We start from the raw sequence: 20,621 nt of genomic DNA, 5'->3' as shown, positions 1-20,621 counted from the left end.
AAATACACACCTCGGTGAAAGTGCCACCAAACGCTCATTTTAGACAGGAGTGATTAATGGGGTTAGAACCTAGGCTCCAGGGTGGCTTGTGACAGGGCATTGCCAGCAGAGTTGAATGGGCAACTCAAAGCCAGCAGAAACTCCTTTATGCATTTCCTAGAGAAGCACTGCCTTGGGACAGCCAGTAAGACTCTGGGTTAACTTAAAAGAACTAAATCACAGATATCAGAGGCTCAAGTGAAAAGAAGACCAGGAAACTTACTCAGTTTTCTGCACGATGGGGAAGCTTCCAAGTCGTACATAAGAACTCTGAATTCCATTGTCTTTCCTTCCAAAAATCTCCTTCACGCTGAACAAATCCACCAGGTCAAACCCTGTCCCAAAGTAGATAGTAAAGACAAGGCTGTGATCAGGCTACCATTCAAACAGCAGAATAATGGGGCAAGCATTCAAATTGTGGTCTGGTGTCTCTGTCAAACCATGGTTGCTGCACTTCAGAAATGGGTCCAATTCCGACTTGGAGAAGCTTGAACATAATTCCAGAGTGATTTAGTCTGCCAAATTACTCCAAAATCAGAGTGATAAACACATAGGAAGAGAAAATCAAACTGAAAAGTGCCTTAAAGAGATCAAAATGACATTTTACATGCACTTATGATGATTATTTGTATTACCGTAGCGCCTAGAGGTAGATGAGATTCAACTAATCTATGACAGGTTTCAGAGTAGCAGCCGTGTTAGTCTGTATTCGCAAAAAGAAAAGGAGGACTTGTGGCACCTTAGAGACTAACCAATTTATTAGAGCATAAGCTTTCGTGAGCTACAGCTCACTTCCTCAGATGCATATCGTGGAAACTGCAGCAGGCTTTATATATACACAGAGAATATGAAACAATACCTATTCCCACCCCACTGTCCTGCTGGTAATAGCTTATCTAAAGTGATTTCCAGCACACTTTAGATAAGCTATTACCAGCAGGACAGTGGGGTGGGAATAGGTATTGTTTCATATTCTCTGTGTATATATAAAGCCTGCTGCAGTTTCCACGATATGCATCTGAGGAAGTGAGCTGTAGCTCACGAAAGCTTATGCTCTAATAAATTGGTTAGTCTCTAAGGTGCCACAAGTCCTCCTTTTCTTTTAACTAATCTATGAGAGTCACATAGTTAAGAAGGAGAAATTAACAGCCCAGATAAAATCTAGGACAGCCTTTTCATAGAATCATAGAATATTAGGGTTAGAAGAGACCTCAGGAGGTCATCTAGTCCAGTCCCCTGCTCAAAATAGGACCAACACCAACTAAATTATCGCAGCCAGGGCTTTCAGCCTTAAAAACCTCTAAGGATGGAGATTTCACCACCTCCCTAGGTAACCCATTCCAGTGCTTCACCACCCTCCTAGTGAAATAGTGTTTCCTAATATCCAACCTCTCCATTCAGTAAGGGTCTCACACGTTCCCTGATCTTCTTCTTGTTGCTAACATACATGTAGAAACCCTTCTTGTTACCCTTCACATCCCTTGCTAGCTGCAACTCCAGTTGTGCCTTGGCCTTCCTGAGTACACCCCTGCATGCTCTAGCAATATTTTTGTACTCCTCCCTAGTCACCTGCCAAATTTCCACTTCTTGTAAGCTTCCTTTTTGAGTTTAAGCTCACCAAAGATTTCACTGTTAAGCCAAGCTGGTCGCCTGCCCTATTTGCTATTCTCTCTGCACTTTGGGATGGTTTGTTCCTGTGCCTTCAATAAGGTACAGCCAGCTCTCCTTTTATTGAAGAGCAATTAGTCCAAGGGCTTGTCTCCACACGATTTCTGTACCAATTTAGTTATACCAGTTTAGAACCAATCCCACCCAGATAAATTGATGCAACCCTGTGTATGGATGCAGTTATACCAATTTAGAGGTGCTTATATTGGAACAGGTTTCAGAGCAGCAGCCGTGTTAGTCTGTATTCGCAATAAGAAAAGGAGGACTTGTGGCACCTTAGAGACTCACCAATTTATTTGAGCATGAGCTTTCGTGAGCTACAGCTCACTTAATCGGATGCACATCTGATGAAGTGAGCTGTAGCTCACGAAAGCTCATGCTCAAATAAATTGGTTAGTCTCCAAGGTGCCACAAGTCCTCCTTTTATATTGGAACAGCTTATGATGATAAATTTACACTAGGTGTTTCTACCAATTTAACTACATCAATTTTTAAACCAATGTAGTTAAATTGGAACAAAAACTGTGTGCAGTCCAGGCCCAGGACAGAGCTATAGGTAGCAGAAGACAGCAAAATATAAACCTAAAGTATGTTGTCTGTTGCTGGGGGGAGGGGCACCTTTTCAAGGTGGCTGATCCTTTCGTCTTGCATGAGTTTTCCTGGCTCTCAGTAGCCTTCCCTTCTGTCCACTCTGCTACTGGACAATCAGGAGGTTAAATAAGGCAGCTAAGATACTCCCAGGGCCTTAGGGCTTCATCCCATAATCACTTGGGTGACAACTCCATTGACAGACCTTCTAACATACTGTCATCAGCCATGATTGCTTCTATAAATTCTAGCAAATAGAGATGACCAGGGACTTGAAAGCTCCCTACTGGCTATAACATAGAACCAGCATGACCTGTCCATACAAACTCGCTGATAACTCATTTCACCCTGCAGCACATATTTTTCATTTACACCAAACATACTGACGTGAAGAAGAAGCACAAGTGTTGTCTGTGAGAAATGGCTTGCATTGATTGGTAAGGAAGCTTGTTAGCTGTCCACAAAAGCTAATTTGTGAAGGGGCAAGTTGGATCACTGCCAAAGCTGCCACACAATTCCAATTCAGCATCAGCTGCCAGACTTTTCAAACTATGTAGGAAAAGCTCTGCTATGTAGGTACACATTATGGTGATGAAAACTTCCTCTAAGTATTTCCATCATTAGCCTCAGATGCCAAACATGCTTTAATCTTTCCCTGACAACTCAAGCAAACATCCTTATCTTAAGGGACTGTTTATGGCTTTCAAACTGTTACAGTCGATGCAAAGGAAGTGTCATACTCAATCAATCACTTCATCTTGCTGAAATCCCTAAAAGAGAGCAGGATCAGAACTGCTTACACTCATAAAACAATATAATGAAACAGATAAGCAAGCTTGTTAAAGCTACTTTGCAAATAAAAGTTAACTATGATAATTTGTTATTGTACAGCATGCAGGTAAATTACAGCAGAATCTCACAAATTCACATTAAAGATTGGTGCATTGCAAATTACGTTTATTTTGGAGAATTGACGAGTAAATGAACAAACAGTGAAACAGAATCAATCTTGCTTAGCAAAAAATACTTTGTTCATTTTCCATGACGACCGTACTTGAAATTATATTTTTATGATGCTTCAAAGCATTTTAGCAAAGATCCTGTGGGGTATAACTTTCAAAAATAATGAAGATTTTTTTAAGGAGGCTGCGCTGTGTGGTTTCCCATCATGGTTTTCAACTAATAAACTGGTAAGTTTAAGATCGGAATAGCAAGTATTAAGGGGTTTATTTTTAACTAACCCATCCATTTGCTACATAAACCCCCCTTAAAGAGACACCATCACATTTTCAAATGAAAATTTTGCATGTACATGTAACACCTATGATCATTTTTAACTGAAGAAGAAAAATATATATTTTCTCTAGTTCTTCCCCAGATTGTTTACTTTGTGTGTCTGGAAGCACTCTGGAAAGAATCCATCCCTTTCCTGATGCTAGATCCAGTGCAGAGACAGAGAGGAGACTACTTGGGGCTGTAGGTTCAGACCTCTGCTCAAGCTACAACTCTCTGGTCTGCCCTACAAAGCACCATGATTAACTGACTCCAGAGTGCTGAGTACACTGCTAAGGGATGGAGAAGTATGAAACTTCCCTTGAGAGCCAGCAAGTGTCTCCTGGCTTCCTTGAGCTTCCTCTGGAAAGCAATGAGTCATGCAGCATAGGGCTGTTCTTAGTAGGCACAAACCTAGTCCTGGAAGAGAATTATACAGATCTTAGACACATCTCTTAGCTTTCTGACCTTTTTCATGAGTAGAACAGGCAAGCGCACTCCATCATTGGATAGCATAGTGCATGGATACACTACTGGTTCACCATTAAGTGTGGTAGACTTGAGCAGGAAAGATGAATTTGCCTGTGTTTGATTTAAAATGTGGCTTGCCACCATCAGCACAGATGTGGTTAGCTGGATGGCTTCTGACTCTGAGCCATTTAATCAGCAATGCTATAAATGTGGCAGCTAATGAGATGGATAATACTCTTTGATCATCAGGAGCCTACTTCATTATGGCCACTAAAACATGAGGCTACTGAAAACATCTAACCTGATTAAGTCTCATGAAAAGCAGTGTACCCTGGTCAGACCAATAACATTAGAACAATGACCTGAAAGAAAGGCTCTGTTTCACAATGACAAACTTGACTAGGAAAGTAATTTCTTAGGCGCTGCTCTACTGATCAAATCAGCCCGATGTCTCTTTATTTGCAGTAATAACTCTTTACAGGAATCAGAGTAACAGCCGTGTTAGTCTGTATTCGCAAAAAGAAAAGGAGTACTTGTGGCACCTTAGAGACTAACCAATTTATTTGAGCATGAGCTTTCGTGAGCTACAGCTCACTTCATCGGATGCATGCCGTGGAAACTGCAGCAGATGTGCAGGTGAACGAGCCTCTGATAGTGTGGCTGATGTTATTAGGCCCTGTGATGGTGTCCCCTGAATAGATATGTGGGCACAATTGGCAACGGGCTTTGTTGCAAGGATAAGTTCCTGGGTTAGTGGTTCTGTTGTGTGGTATGTGGTTGTTGGTGAGTATTTGCTTCAGGTTGCGGGGCTGTCTGTAGGCAAGGACTGGCCTGTCTCCCAAGATTTGTGAGAGTGTTGGGTCATCCTTTAGGATAGGTTGTAGATCCTTAATAATGCGTTGGAGGGGTTTTAGTTGGGGGCTGAAGGTGACGGCTAGTGGCGTTCTGTTATTTTCTTTGTTTGGCCTGTCCTGTAGTAGGTAACTTCTGGATTGATAGATTGATTAACTTCAGATTGATAGAGCCAGAAGAGTTCCCAGAAGTTACCTACTACAGGACAGGCCAAACAAAGAAAATAACAGAACGCCACTAACCGTCACCTTCAGCCCCCAACTAAAACCCCTCCAACGCATTATTAAGGATCTACAACCTATCCTAAAGGATGACCCAACACTCTCACAAATCTTGGGAGACAGGCCAGTCCTTGCCTACAGACAGCCCCGCAACCTGAAGCAAATACACACCAACAACCACATACCACACAACAGAACCACTAACCCAGGAACTTATCCTTGCAACAAAGCCCGTTGCCAATTGTGCCCACATATCTATTCAGGGGACACCATCACAGGGCCTAATAACATCAGCCACACTATCAGAAGCTCGTTCACCTGCACATCCACCAATGTGATATATGCCATCATGTGCCAGCAATGCCCCTCTGCCATGTACATTGGTCAAACTGGACAGTCTCTACGTAAAAGAATAAATGGACACAAATCAGATGTCAAGAATTATAACATTCATAAACCAGTCGGAGAACACTTCAATCTCTCTGGTCACGCAATCACAGACATGAAGGTCGCTATCTTAAAACAAAAAAACTTCAAATCCAGACTCCAGCGAGAAACTGCTGAATTGGAATTCATTTGCAAATTGGATACTATTAATTTAGGCTTAAATAGAGACTGGGAGTGGCTAAGTCATTATGCAAGGTAGCCTATTTCCTCTTGTTTTTTCCTACCCCCCCCCCAGATGTTCTGGTTTAACTTGGATTTAAACTTGGAGAGTGGTCAGTTTGGATGAGCTATTACCAGCAGGAGAGTGAGTTTGTGTGTGTGTGGGGGGGGGGGATGTGAGAAAACCTGGATTTGTGCTGGAAATGGCCCACCTTAATTATGCACATTGTAGGGAGAATGGTCACTTTGGATGAGCTATTACCAGCAGGATAGTGAGTTTGTGTGTGTGGTTTTTGGGAGGGGGGTGAGGGGGTGAGAGAACCTGGATTTGTGCAGGAAATGGCCCAACTTTATTATCATGCACATTGTGTAAAGAGTTGTCACTTTGGATGGGCTATCACCAGCAGGAGAGTGAATTTGTGTGGGGGGGTGGAGGGTGAGAAAACCTGGATTTGTGCTGGAAATGGCCCATCTGATGATCACTTTAGATAAGCTATTACCAGCAGGACAGTGGGGTGGGAGGAGGTATTTTTTCATATTCTCTGTGTATAAATAAAGTCTGCTGCAGTTTCCACGGCATGCATCCGATGAAGTGAGCTGTAGCTCACGAAAGCTCATGCTCAGATAAATTGGTTAGTCTCTAAGGTGCCACAAGTACTCCTTTTCTTTACAGGAAACAGCCCATTACTCCGGATGCAGACAGCACAGTCTTACTCAGCTATTGCAGGAAGAAAGTAGCCAAACTGTGGCACTGGGCACCATTCACTTTGTCCTAATTGTAATATTCAAGAGCACTTCCTTTTACAACGGAGGTGCCCAGTCTGTGGTCTGAGGATCAAATGTAGCCCTGCAGTTCCCTAAATCATGGCCCAGAGTCACTATCTTCCTTCATTTGCAGAGTGTGAAGGATTAGAACTGCTCAACTGCAATGTTTCTCTGTTGATGAACCTCTATTAATCTACCAAGGAAGATGCAAGTATTAGCAAATATAGATTTCTTCAGTTATTTGGAGGGATTTTTTTAATAAAAGTTTATATTCAGGCACTGTGTTCCAGGGGACTGAGCATGAAACTAGGAACCCCTAAATTCTGTTCCAGTTCGGAAAGTGACCTGTTACGTTGAGCATGGACAATTTGCTTATCCGATCAGTACCTCAGTTTCCCCATGTCTTTCTGGCAGTCAAAAGCAACTTGTATATCTAGAGTAATTGTCAAATTCAGAGGACTGACAAAAACCCAGCATATACAAGTTATATTATTCACGAGTATTTCAACTCTTCAGCAAAGACAGCAAACAGCAGCAGCGTAAGCTTCACAGAGATCATTAATTCCACTTTCAGAAATCCACTAAGCAGTTTGAGTCAGGATCTTTAGCCAACAGCAGCTTCTCTGTCTCCCAAAACAGTGTAGGCTCCATTTAGGGTTGCCATCTTTTGAGTATGTGTGTGTGGGGGGGGGGGGGGCATTTCATGCAAAACATTTAAAGGGCTAATTTGCATAAATCATTTTTAAAACAATTTGCTGATATTTAAAAGTAACTTGTAAGGAGTTTTTTAACATTTAAATTCCTTAAAAGCCTGAAGATTTAAGTGCCTTGGGAGTACACTATAGACTAGGATTCGTTTAACAGAGCCTCTTGCTATTAACTGATTGCCTCTTGCCCTTGCTTCCATATATACTACAGATGGTTTTCATGTGCTCTTCAAGCTGACCTAACTCTATTTCAGCTGAAGCCGTAAGGAGTTTTACCAATGACTTCAGTGTGGGAGAGTCACGCTCATGCTGAGCGCTTTTTAAAATCCCACCCTACTGTAAGAAATAAGGATCAGGCAGGCTACTGTCCTGTAGTCCCAATACTTTGTACAAGGCCTCCCTCCCCCACCTATGGTATAAGGAGGCAGGAACTTAGATGGCCATAGGTTTGTAACAATATTAAAACATTCTTCATCTGTACCACCAGGAGCCACCATTCACACTGATGATTTACTTTGCACCATTTCTTCCATTTGGAAGGTACATTTGGATGGGTCAGTTTCCCTTTTCTTTATGGTCAACTGCATTTTCTGGTTCTTCTGCTGTATCACATAGGAAACATTAGGGAGTCCTACCATTGCAGAACAACCTCCAAACTACAGCTAGAAAGTCTGGATTTTGATCTGAATTCCAGCTTCAGCAAATTTGGGAATGTGAGAATCAGGAATTTTGGTTGAGGCCTATCGCTAATGTATGCCCAGAAAATGACCTGATTATCTCCTTCTCTCTAAACTGGAGATGCTCATTCATTGAAGCCTGTTCTTCTAGAACATCTGCCTGAAGCATCAGCAAAAGAGAGGGAGAGGCACATCTGTAGCACCAGCAGATAAAAGTGGAGAGAACGGTCCTGGACAAATAAGGAGAAAGCAAAAACAGTGAGAAGCTGAGACTGAAGAGACAGTATAAGAAATGGAGGATTCAAAGCCATGAGCAAACAGGTAATGTAGAAGAGATGGAGACACAGAATCATACAATATAGAGGAAAGGACGGCTTTAATAGAATAGCCAGCTTTCTGTAACAACAAGAAATAAATAAGACCACAAAATTGTTTCCAAGGCACCATAGTTCATCACCTGATCCCATGTTCATAACACTCCATTCTATATTGTATTGTTCTATTTATCTCTTTCAACCTATTCATTCTCTCTTATCCATTTACCCCTCAGTTTTCAGCCAGTTGCTAGTGGTATATTGAGCCACATTCAAAGTTGGTTTTGACATTCAACTCCTTCCCTCATACAAAAGACTTTTCTACGTTGAGGGCACTCTGCATTTTCTGAATGATGGACATTTGGCTTGATGCCACTAACCTCCTTTCTGCTTCTTTCCTGCTTCAGTGAAACAAGATTAAACAAGAGTTAGTTATTCCTTTGATGTTCTTGTAGGCCAGACAGGCTTGTGCCAGTTGAACTTACCAGAACTATTTATAGTAGATGCCAATTTTAATTAGTTCCTATAGTTTAAAAACTAGTTTGGATTCCATTAGATCTGTGGTGGTGTGAATTCCCTTGGAAGTTGGATAGATGGCGCTATACCACACACACGTGTGGCAATATTAATGTGACAGTTTGGGAAAAAACCTCGCCTTTTGGTGTGGCGGGCATGCAGGCAGAGTAATGGAGACAGGGAGCCCCATGCATTTAGCCAGAGAAGAGTAGCAGATTGGGTGGAGTTCTGTGCAGGTAGACAACACAAAGGTGCGGAATCAAAGAATTCTGCACCGATAGCCACAGTCTCTAGTGTTTTCTTGCATGACTTATTTTGTATTTTTATTGTTTGTTTTCAATAAGTGACTACTGAGGGTGTTTGAGAAAAGCTCCATTTTGGGGCCTAGCTTCATAGGATCTGATTGCTGGTAATGTAGAGAAACACTGCTACATGGAGAGCTCCAGGAGTACTATGTTTCATAACAGATCAGATCCAAAACCTACTGAGGTTAGTGGAAAGACTCCGAATAACTTCAATAGGCTTTGGATAAAGCTAATATGAGAAAGGGTGGCGAACACACTCTTTTGAACTAGAATGTTTGCTTTACAGTTTTGTTGGTTCTGAGATACCAGGATGATGGACACATCAGGATTACGTTAGCAGTAATCCTGTCATTTAACGATATAATGAAGCAGATCACATGAAAACCATTCACACTGGCCAACCTAATTTATCTCTGGGAATACCTGCTTTCACTTTTCATTGCATGGGCCCAGCAGCCAGACAAGCCCAGGTGAAGACATGGATGTGTTTGGTTTGTTAGTGTGCAAATAAAGTTGGTTTCCAGGAAAGTTTTTTTGATTTTTTTTACTATCCACACAGACCTGACTACTGATGTAGTGTGAGTATCCCTGGATAGTTCATGCATTCCTTGTGTCTGAATAAAGAATTGGAGTCCATGCAGAGCTGGGATTCAGTTCCCACTACCAGAGGACCTCCGTTCATGTACTCTGAGCTACTATTATTAAACATACTGGGGTTCCTTCCCGGGCAATTAAAATTCAAATGTGGCAAGTACATAAGTAACTGCAATACTAATTCCCCTTGTTTATGAGAGTCTTTGAGTTTTGCTTTCCTGATGCCTATCTGTATATGATACGGACGCATACTAAGGGTCCAGTTAGATAGGCTTTACCCACATTGATAAGCCCTCACTCAGGTGAGTAGTCCCATTGAAGTCATCAATGTAAGTAAAGTTTGCACAACTGGACCCGAAGGGAAGAACCTGGAAGTTGCACATAGGGTATGTCTAGACTCCAGTCCCTGGGTGCGACTCCATCTCAGAAATGACATATCCAAGCTAGCTTTTATCTAGAGCGGTGAAGCCATGGTAATTGCCCAGCGTTCTGGGTACCTCTGCACAGCCTGCACTGATGTTGGCGGTGCTGCAGCTTCACCATTGCGGGGCCTGAGCTAGCTAATTTAAAGCTCGCTCAGGTGTGTCGGCTCAAGCTGCCATTACACCCAATGACGGTAGTCCAGACACACCCTGCGTCACTGTGCGATTGTGGGGATGTCGCATATGTGCCTCAGTTGCCTCATCTGTAAAATGTGACCGTTATTTCCCTACCTCGCATGGTTTTCAGGAGATGAGAGGATATTAAAAGGTCCCCAAATGTTGGCAAATCTGGTGGAGATCCATCCTATCAGTTCAAAGCTCTTCACATTCAAAGTGTTGCGCTATAATATTCAGATCAGCTAAGGGTTAGTAAATAAGTGGTTAGCGATCACATCTGGTGCGACAGACCATCTACCATGACCTATTATAGGTATAACAGTGGGTGGGGAGAGGGAAGGGGAAACAAACTGGACAGTGCCTATACAAATTGCTAGCTATATCCTTGCCACATGTGTGCGGTGTAGCTGCCAACCATTGTGTTTGTGCATCGACTCTATGTAGTCAGGGATCTGTTACAGACCTCTGTTGCTATTCTAGTGTATCCCACTTGCCTCCCCAGGGGATTGCCTAAGATGACTAGGATATTGGCAATTTCCAATGCGGAGTGCACAGGGAAGGTAAAAACTGATGTCACACCAGGACCCCCTGAACAATGAGATGAGCAACTTTGCACTGCAGTCAACTTTGCATCAGCTGGCGGTGGCTTTTCTCCTCAAGGAGCCATGGTATGCATGCTCCTCTTCCCTGCTGCCACGGCATGTTTCAGTGTCAAATATAAATAGTTTAAGTAATATTATAATTAGCTGGTGAGTCACTGGCATCTTTGGAATTCAAACCCTATGCTGCTGACCACTGGACACCAGAGAAGCGCTGACAGTCAGTCACAGCCATCTCTGTCTATAATTGCAGGCTACTGGGTTTTACAGTCTTGTATTGCTTCTGCGGCACAATGCCCAAACAGCCTTTACTGAGTTATAAATACATGGAGATTACAATACAGTGGTGTTTGGCTTGTTTGTGCCCAGAGATTTCAGTTGTGGGGAAGTGAGTCTCCAATTAGGCTACTGTGGTCAGTACTAGAGTACAACCCAGAAAGCAGACAGCCTGGATGTTCCTTGGCAATGCCCCTACAGCACAGCGTGCTTTCATTTACAGAGGAATTGGGGTTAATTCAGTCTTAAAATTCCATTGAGATCTTTGGTATTGAGACGCATGTATCTTGTCTTCCCTTGCAGATTTCCCTTGCTGGCCAGTATATGATAACTTAATTCAGGACTGTTTCCTCCAAAATGTGGCTAATTCTTGGGTCTGTAACATATTTAACCCAATTTTTTTTCCGTAGACTGTCCAGATGTCTTAGATTCCTAGGCCAAAAGGTGCCATTCTGATCATCTAGCCTGACCTCTTGTCATTGGCAGCATTAGCGGCGATCCCTCAAGGTCAAGGACGATCTCTTTCACAGGTTTTATTTTTCATGGGTCCTTTGGTAACTGAGCAGTCCGATCCTTGAGCTGCAGCCTCATTAGTAGACATTGCAGGTGACGTTGGAAGTCATGGTTGGGCCACGATTGCGGCATGATAGTCATCTGTCCTTTCTTTTCTGGCATTTTTCTGAGGCCAGGACAAGGCAATTTTCCTCAAAAGTGGACCTTCCTTCTCTGACAAGTCTTCGCCAGTTATCCCTATCCTGGGCTACTGTCTCCCAGTGCGTGGTGTCGATGCCACATCTCTTGATGTGTATCTTGAGGATGTCTTTAAAGCGTTTCTTTTGGCCTTCGTGTTTCCTTTCTCCTTTGGTGAGCTGTATGCTTACCAAAACAATTGCTGTACACCCATCAGGCAGGCGTACATAGTGCCCGTTCCACCTCAGCTGGTGCTGGATAATCAGGGTCTCAACACGTTGGCCTCTGGGAGGACACTGACATTAGTGCAACGATCCTCCCACTTTATGTTGAGGATCTTCTGAAGAAAGTGCTGGTGTTCCAGATTTTTCAGGTGTTTTCTATCGGTCACCCAAGTCTCACAGCCCTAGAGGAGAGTTGGGATTACCACCGCTTTATAAAATAAAAGTCTAGTGTGCGTTCTGATGTCGTGATTGTTGAACACCCGGCGAGACAGTCTGCCAAAGGCAAGGCTGGCACAATGAATTCTGTGCTGAATCTCAATGTCTATGTCTGCCCTGTGTGAGAGATCGCTGCCAGGATAGGCCAAGTGTTCTACATTTTCCAGCTCTTCTTTGTTGATGTAGATCTTCCTTGCAGGGTCTGATGATTGACTGGGAGCTGGCTGGTGAAGAACGTTTGTTTTACCGATGTTCAGAGTTAGCCCTAGGCTTTTGTAAGCTTCAGAAAAGCAACTATTCGGTAGTTAATAACAGTTAATAACTGTTCGGTTATTTTTGCCGATATTACTTTAGTTCAGGCACGGAGACGAGAAAGGTTGAAGAGGTTGCCGTCAGTCCAATATTGGATGCCAATGCCCTGTGGAGGCAGTCTTGGGTTAACATTTTCATAGCTGCTAAGAAAATGGAGAAAAGGGTGGGTGCTGGTACACAACCTTGTTTTACGCCAGTTCAGATGACAGAGGGCTCAGAGGCAGAGCCACTGCAGAGGATGGAGGCAGTCATCTGGTCATGGAGGAGTCTTACAATGGTGATACATTTGCTTGGGCAGCCAAACTTTGACATGATTTTCCACAGAGTCTCACGGTTGACAGAGTCAAAGGCTTTGGTCAGATCGATAAAGGCCATATACAGCTCCAGGTGTTGTTCTTCACATTTTCCCTGGCTGCAAAAATCATGTCAGTGGTGCCTCATGATGGTCTGAAGCCGCACTGGGGCTCTGGAAGGAATTCCTCTGCAACAGAGAGCAGGTGATTCAGTAAGTTTCTAGCAAGAATCTTCCAAGAGATGGAGAGGAGGGCAATGCCTCAATAGTTGCCACAGTCGGCCCTGTCTCCCTTTTTGAAAATGGTGACAATGTTAGCGTTACGTAAGTCAGCGGGGATTTCTTCTGTGTGCAAGATTTTGAGGAGCAGGAAATGAAGCTTGTTAGTGTTTCTCCCCCCACTTTGCGTACTTCAGCTGATATTCCATCAGGACCTGGTGCTTTATTGTTCATCATTTGCTTCATTGCTTTGCAGAGTTCCTCTGGTGACCTCTTATAGAACACAGACCACAGAACTTTACCAAAAGAATTCCTGTGTGAACAAAATGCAGCCAACTATCTCTTTTAAGAATTTAATTGAGCATTTATTGTTGTGGATAAGTGTAATTAATTAATGTATGATGGATAGGTGTAAGCAGGATAGGGTCAGATGAGTATAAGGCTGACAAGCTTTTATAAGTTTCAGAGTAACAGCCATGTTAGTCTGTATTCACAAAAAGAAAAGGAGTACTTGTGGCACCTTAGAGACTAACCAATTTATTTGAGCATAAGCTTTCGTGAGCTACAGCTCACTTCATCTGAGGCATACTGTGGAAAATACAGAAGATGTTTTTATACACACAGACTATGAAAAAATGGGTGTTTATCACTACAAAAGGTTTTCTCTCCCCCCACCCCATTCTCCGGCTGGTAATGAGTGATCACTCTCCTTACAATGTATATGATAATCAAGGTGGGCCATTTCCAGCACAAATCCAGAGTTTAACAAGAACGTCTGAGGAACGGGGGGGAGGGAAGGAATAAACAAGGAGAAATAGGTTACTTTTTATAATGAATCAACCATTCCCAGTCTCTATTCAAGCCTAAGTTAATTGTATCCAATTTACAAATTAATTCCAATTCAGCAGTCTCTCATTGGAGTCTGTTTTCGAAGTTTTTTTGTTGAAGGATAGTCACTTTGAGATCAGAAATCGAGTGACCAGAGAGATTGTATAAGTGATGAGTGTGTATGAAGTATATAAGCAAAGTAAGGCTATAATGCAAAGTTTGCAGGCTGAAGTCTGTAAGATTTCATCTTAGCCATGTTAGTCTTTGGGCCTAAAGAGGGGGACATAAGTAAGTGACCCAGGAATGACCCTGTAGCAGTAAAGTTACAAGTTTACTGTAAAGAATATGCCAATGGGTGATGTTTGGGAAAATATGCCCCAATATACCTCTCTAGACTGCAAGGCACTCAATCATAACATCAGGAGAAATTCTGCTGTCAATGCAGATTACCATGGGGACATGTGTATGTAGATGCTAATGAAAATAAGGGGCACGACCTATGAAAAGTGGAGCACCCCAAAATGTATGGGGTGTGGAAGTGCAGGTAAGAAGAAAGGGGTTGACACCTTTATGCATATGTATGAGTCTTAATAGGCATAAGTGTTTCTCTGAATAAAAGGTGTTGCCCGGCCTGCATGCTGGGGGAAGAAATATCCAGGGATCTGCCAGGATGACAACCATGGGTGATGATGAGGAGGAGGAGAATAATGACTGACACTCTGGAAGGAAGAGAGAGGGGTCTCCCAGCAGGAGATGTGAGTGATATGGTCATAGGCTTAAACACCTCATGCTCTCACCCCATCTGCTGTTGTATTTTTAGTATTTGTGGGATTCTTAGTGAATTCTTAGTTTATCTGCTTAGTGAATTTTTTAATAAAGGAAAATGTAATCAACTGGAATTGTTTCTCATTTGCTCTTAGGGTCTCTTAAATCTAATAATATTCCTGATGTTGTAGCCCTCAGGAGACTAAATCTTTAACCAATGCAGTCTAAGACATTGGTTCTCACCCAAGGGTCTGTGGCCCCTGGGGGGCTGCGAGCAGGTTTCAGGGGTCCATGAAGCATAGCCAGTGCTAAACTGTCTGGGGATCAGGGCAGAAAGCCAAAGCTCAATCCCCACCATGGTGGGGCTGAAGTCCAAGCAACTTCGCTTTGCGGGGCTCCTGTGGCGTGGGGCCACAGGCAACTGCCCTGCTTGCTACCCACTAATGCCGGCCCTGGGTTTTATATGCAGAAAAACAGTTGTTGTGGCACAGGTGGACTGTGGAGTTTTTATAGCACGTTGGGGGGGCAAGAGGGGGCTCAGAAATAAAAAGGTTGAGAACCCCTGGTCTAAGAGAATAATCAGTAATCAATTCGCCCATACATCTGTAAGGCTACTTAGAGCATATCTGTTTTAAAAAATAATCAAATCTTGATTTTAAAAGCTTCCACAAACCTTGGCAAATTGCTCCAATTGTTAATTATCCCCACTGTTAAAAATGCGTACCTTATTTCCAGTCTGAATGTGTCTAGCTTCAGCTTTCACTTTCAGATTTCATTGGGCTGATCCGATCTCCTGCAGGCCTAGCTTAGAATATATTTAATGGTCCAGACCCAAGTTTGGTAAAACTTCATTTGGTAATATCTGTTGCATGTGCCAGTGCGTTGTGACATGATGATGATGCATCATAATGTGCCAGAGCCATGTCATCAATTACATCACATCATCACCAAGTTGTTGTGTATGGCAGGGAGCTATGCCACCCTAGGCTGTGACTCTGTCAGGTGCCCCAAGGAAACAGGGTCAGGGCTAGGCAATATTTAGATGGACTGAGTATGACAGCCAGGAATTCCAGAATTTCACTTTTGACTCTAACAACTTCGGACAAGCCACATAAGCCCTCTCATCTTAGTTTCCCTATCTGTAAAATAAGACTACTACTTATCTACCACACAGGGATGGTGTGCGGATTATTTCATGTTTATACGTTGCCTAAAAAATACTAAGTGCTATTAAATACCTTAAAAAGAAAAGGAGGACTTGTGGCACCTTAGAGACTAACAAATTTATTTGAGCATAAGCTTTCGTGAGCTACAGCTCACTTCATCAGATGCATTCCGATGAAGTGAGCTGTAGCTCACGAAAGCTTATGCTCAAATAAATTTGTTAGTCTCTAAGGTACCACAAGTCCTCATTTTCTTTTTGCAGATACAGACTAACACGGCTGCTACTCTGAAACCTGTCATTAAATCCCTTGACATTTACTGTAACAGGTGTTCGTCCGAGTGTCCTGATCTGAGCCCATTCCTCTTTCCTACATTCCCTTTGCATTTTCTATTGCGTCTGGTATTCTTTACTTCCTGGACTAAAGTAAAGTAATCGTCAAGTATTATGAGCTGTTACTGTGCTCTGTTAAACAGCTGAGGCATACCACCTCAAGTGTCTCTCACTGCTTTCCTTTGTTTGTTACCTTCCCTCCCCCTATCCTGTTTGTTTATACAGCAGTCTTCACTGAATGCTATTGCAAAAAAATTATCATCCTTTAAACTTAACTGGCCTGATCTATTTTCCAAGTTCCCCACTCCACCACCATTGGGGGTAGGTTCACCTGTTGGGATTTCACAACCTGCTGTTCCTGTGCTCAGACAAAACTCTGCTTCCCCTCAATTTATTGGATCACAGACACTTAAATTCATTAAAGTGGTGAGGTCACTGCATAATGCATTGTCATGGATCTACTTTTCAGGCCTGCCGTTGATGGTGATCTGTGCAACAGCTGTATGTGTTGTCCTTTCTAAGAGTGCACTATGTAATAATAAGATGATAAAAAAATTCCCCACACACATTTGTTTCCACTCTCCTCCTCCTTAATTCCATTACTCCCCACCCCCCTTATGCACAAAACAGAGACAGAAGGGAAGGCAGAGGTGTTGCGCTTTAACACGGTTATACAGAGCCTTTGTCACCTCAGAGTTAGATTTGCTGCAATGCTCTCTGTATGGGGCTGCACTTTGGGACCCTTCAGAAGCTGAAGTTAGTTCAGAATGCAGCTTTCTTACACACGTTACCCCAGGATCACCACTGGCTCCCAAGAATTTTCCAGATGGAATGTTAACCTCAAGGCCCTAAACAATTTGGGACCCTGGTTACCAAAGAAACAGGCTCTTTCCCTAGGCCATTCTGCCCCAGTTGAATTCTGCAGAGATGCTAGAGCTGGCATTCTCTCATACGTGTGAGAGATCTGGTGCATTGTACCCCACTGAAACACAACCGCCCACGGGATACAACATAGCAGCTCTTTAGCATCCTAGAGCAACACCATACACTAGTTCAGAACAGAAAACAAAGAATACCACAGCCGCAGAATCTGCCAGGATAGTTTTGGAAGGCAGGACGTCATTTTTCACATTGATGTTTGTGCAAGACACTAAAGCTTGCATTCTAATCTTGCAAAAAATTGCTAGGGGATCCTTAATGACCAATATGGACACCAGGTTCGTCTGATGTCCCAGGTGGACTGATTTAAATCCACAAGCAGGACACTTTGATTTAAATAGATGTTAATCTTGTTTTGCATTTGTAATTTTTCATTATATTCCTAAAGAAAGGTTGAGTCTCATTGGTAGGTACAAATTGTTACTTTCTGGTAACTAGAAGGACACACATTATTTAAGCAGTTATATAGTTTAACATACATTTATTCAGATTGTTAATTTTTACATTTTTTATTATGTCAGAAAATGATAAATGTATTTCTTATTTACTAGAAGATGATTATCTTTTTAGTCATGATCTGGGTCAAGCTGCCTTTGGATGGAAATTGGAATTCAATTAAAATGCACAAAAAGCATTTTCAATTTGTTTGTATTAGTTAAATAAAACTACCTTAAATGTGTTGGATACAAAAGTGAAAAAAGTTTATCAAAACATGTTCTGCGTTTATTTATTAATTAAACAAAGAAAGTATTACCTGCAGTTAGTGAACTGATCTGATTATTGTCATCATGTCCTTCACGATTTTAGAACTAGTAGATCTCCTCTCACATTCAGTTTTATTCATAGATTGGAAGAGGAAAACAAATTTTGCTGCCTTTTCCATTCCAATTTGTTTCTCAACTTCAAATGAACTAGTAATTTCACTGGACTAGTTGAATAAACTGAAATAAAGAAAATATTCAGTCTGCACCTACTGAAGAGACCGCTGCCAGGGGTGCTGGAACAATTTTTATAGTGGGGCTGCTGAGAGCCATTGAACCAAATTGTAATATAATGATATAATGAATACCTGGATATAATGAAAACCACTTCAAACCAAGGGGTGCGGCAGTACCCCCAGCACCCCTAGTAGTTCCAGCACCTATGACCCCTGCTGTCAAAAGCTGGTTTAGCATTTCAACAATCTCTGGTTCCAGGTGCTTAGCCAGTGACTTCCTCCAGTTCACTGATCTGACTTTCTTTAAAACTTGGCAGCAAACATATACTGCTTGAATATGGGTTTTTTTTACTTAATTTAAATTATTTTAATACATTATAATAAGTTTAGGCCTTAAATTATGGTGTCAGAATTTCAGAATTTAGTTTTAAATAGGTTTCTTTTTAAAAGGAAAAATGTATTTAAATAAAAACCATATTTGATTTTTTAAATCACTGATTTTTATCCACCCTGCTTACATCTCATCTGCCTCCAACAGCACAGTGACCCCGAGCACAGTGCTGGAACATTATTAGTCCAATACTGTCCTATCCCTTGAATCACAGTAAGAGCAAAGAATCCTTGTTGCTTCAGAGTATGAAAAGCTATCTAGTTACTTCTAAGAATTACCTTGTATTAAGAAAAAAGCTAGAAGTTGCTGTAATCCGTGACTTTAACAATCTGGTTGTGAAGTCACTATACAGTATTGACAACCTTTTAACTTTAGATTTAAGAGATAAATGTTGGCCTAGTAAATGACTGTCCTGTGTTATCAATACGGCTGGAAGAACTAAGTCATCTGTCATCTGTGAAGCGGAAATGCGGAATACTGATTTATTGTCAGTCAGAGAGAGATGAGTAAAATGAAAGTTAACATTGAAAACTAACTTCATTTTATCTGGGAACTACTCCAACGGACCCAAAGTGATTGACAAAAGGACGTTTCACTTTTTCAATGCTCAACACTAAAAAGTCATAAAAGGGAAGGGTGGGTTTTATTAAACAAGTGACCCACCGTACCAGTCAGATACAAACTGGAGGACATGTGCTGCCATTTACAACACCTATGTGTTGGGAAGGATTACCCAGCTGATACTACATAGGGGATGGGTGCTAATCCTCTGGCTCATTATGAGCAGCAGCTTACACTGTGAACAGTCTAATTTAATATCAGTGGGGGAAACTTGCAGAGACAATGCCAGCACGGGTGACAGAATAGAGCCTTGCCAAATCTAAAATACATGTCAGAACAGATGAATGGGGAATTCCTTCTACAGGAGTCCACAGAACAGGAAGGATGCTGTCACCCTGTGTTGACAGAGGTCTAGATGAAATCCCACCATTATGGATACAAGCAGCCTGAAAATAGCACAGACAGAACTGACACCTCTCTAACAGGAATCCTCAGGTGAAATGAGCATCAACGACTACCAGGGCTGTCAAATCCTGTACCCTTCTCCCCATATCACCTCCCAACATCAGGCCATGCTAGTGGCCTCCATAGCTGTGACCAGACTTCTTGGTTCAGACAGAAACATTCCAGGAATTCTCCTGATGGGCCAGTTTTCAGTTACAGGAGTTCATGACACCACAAATAAGCTATAAAAGGGGTACAAATTACGCTCACATGTGACAGAATCAGTCCCACAGCTGGCTGAAAAGACATACCAGAACTCCCAGAAAAGCTGTAATGTCACTAGCCCTAAATCAACTATACTCACTCCATAGCAAATGAGTCAACTAATAGGTCTCTTCTAGCATTGCTGCTTCCAATATATATCACTGGATATATGTTACATTAAGGAAATGCCAAGAGGCAAGGAAACCATGACAAAGTCAGAACATTTCAATAGGACCTACACTATTATGTTATTAAAATTCTCAGAGGCACTGCAGAAGGGAAGTCTCTGGGATTACCTGGGATTTCATCAGTCTCTCCATTGGTGTGTTTAAATCGATCTCCTTCCACGTGGACATTTGGACACAGCACATCTACAAAGAACAAGAATAAAAAAGCAATGACTATAAATGAAAGCTTGGTCACTCAATGGAAAATTATATAAATATAAGCAGTATCTATCTATCCCACTGAAATACTCCCCTTGGAATGTGAAATACAGATGCCAAAATTCGAACCACCTTCCAGTCAGTAAAACCTTTATTATGGTTAAAAGAAAAGGAGTACTTGTGGCACCTTAGAGACTAACAAATTCATCTGAGCATAAGCTTTCGTGAGCTACAGCTCACTTCATTGGATGCATCTGATGAAGTGAGCTGTAGCTCATGAAAGCTTATACTCAAATGAATTTGTTAATCTCTAAGGTGCCACAAGTACTCCTTTTCTTTTTGCGAATACAGAGTAACATGGCTGCTACTCTGAAACCTTTATTATGTTTGTTATTTGTATTATGGTAGCGCTTCCAGGACCTGGCTGAGATTGGGGCACTGTACAAACATTGAGTAAGAGACAGTCCCTGCTCCAAAGAGTTTAAAACCTAACCAGACAAAACTTTCACCCAGGCTCCCAATATCTCCTATCTCAATTACTGGCTTTGACAAGTGGATTCAGTGGAATGCTGCTGCAATGATCATTTCC

At 42.1% G+C, this 20,621-nt stretch overlaps 1 protein-coding gene across 1 annotated transcript in view; it reads right to left on the bottom strand.

The window, feature by feature from the left end:
* Positions 1–20,621, bottom strand: part of LOC140907965 (collagen alpha-1(XXII) chain-like) — a 249,917-nt gene that overhangs the window by 132,189 nt on the left and 97,107 nt on the right. Inside the window, exons 4-5 of the mRNA XM_073335053.1 lie at positions 19,943–20,017; positions 263–374 (exon numbers count right to left, since the gene is read on the bottom strand). Coding sequence (XP_073191154.1) covers positions 263–374; positions 19,943–20,017 — 187 coding nt within the window. The remainder of the gene's footprint in view (positions 1–262; positions 375–19,942; positions 20,018–20,621) is intronic.

Source organism: Lepidochelys kempii, chromosome 2, assembly GCF_965140265.1.
Source record: "Lepidochelys kempii isolate rLepKem1 chromosome 2, rLepKem1.hap2, whole genome shotgun sequence".
NCBI classification, from domain to species: domain Eukaryota; kingdom Metazoa; phylum Chordata; order Testudines; family Cheloniidae; genus Lepidochelys; species Lepidochelys kempii.
Note: the sequence above shows the minus strand (reverse complement) of the source record. Positions and strands in the feature narration are given on the sequence as shown.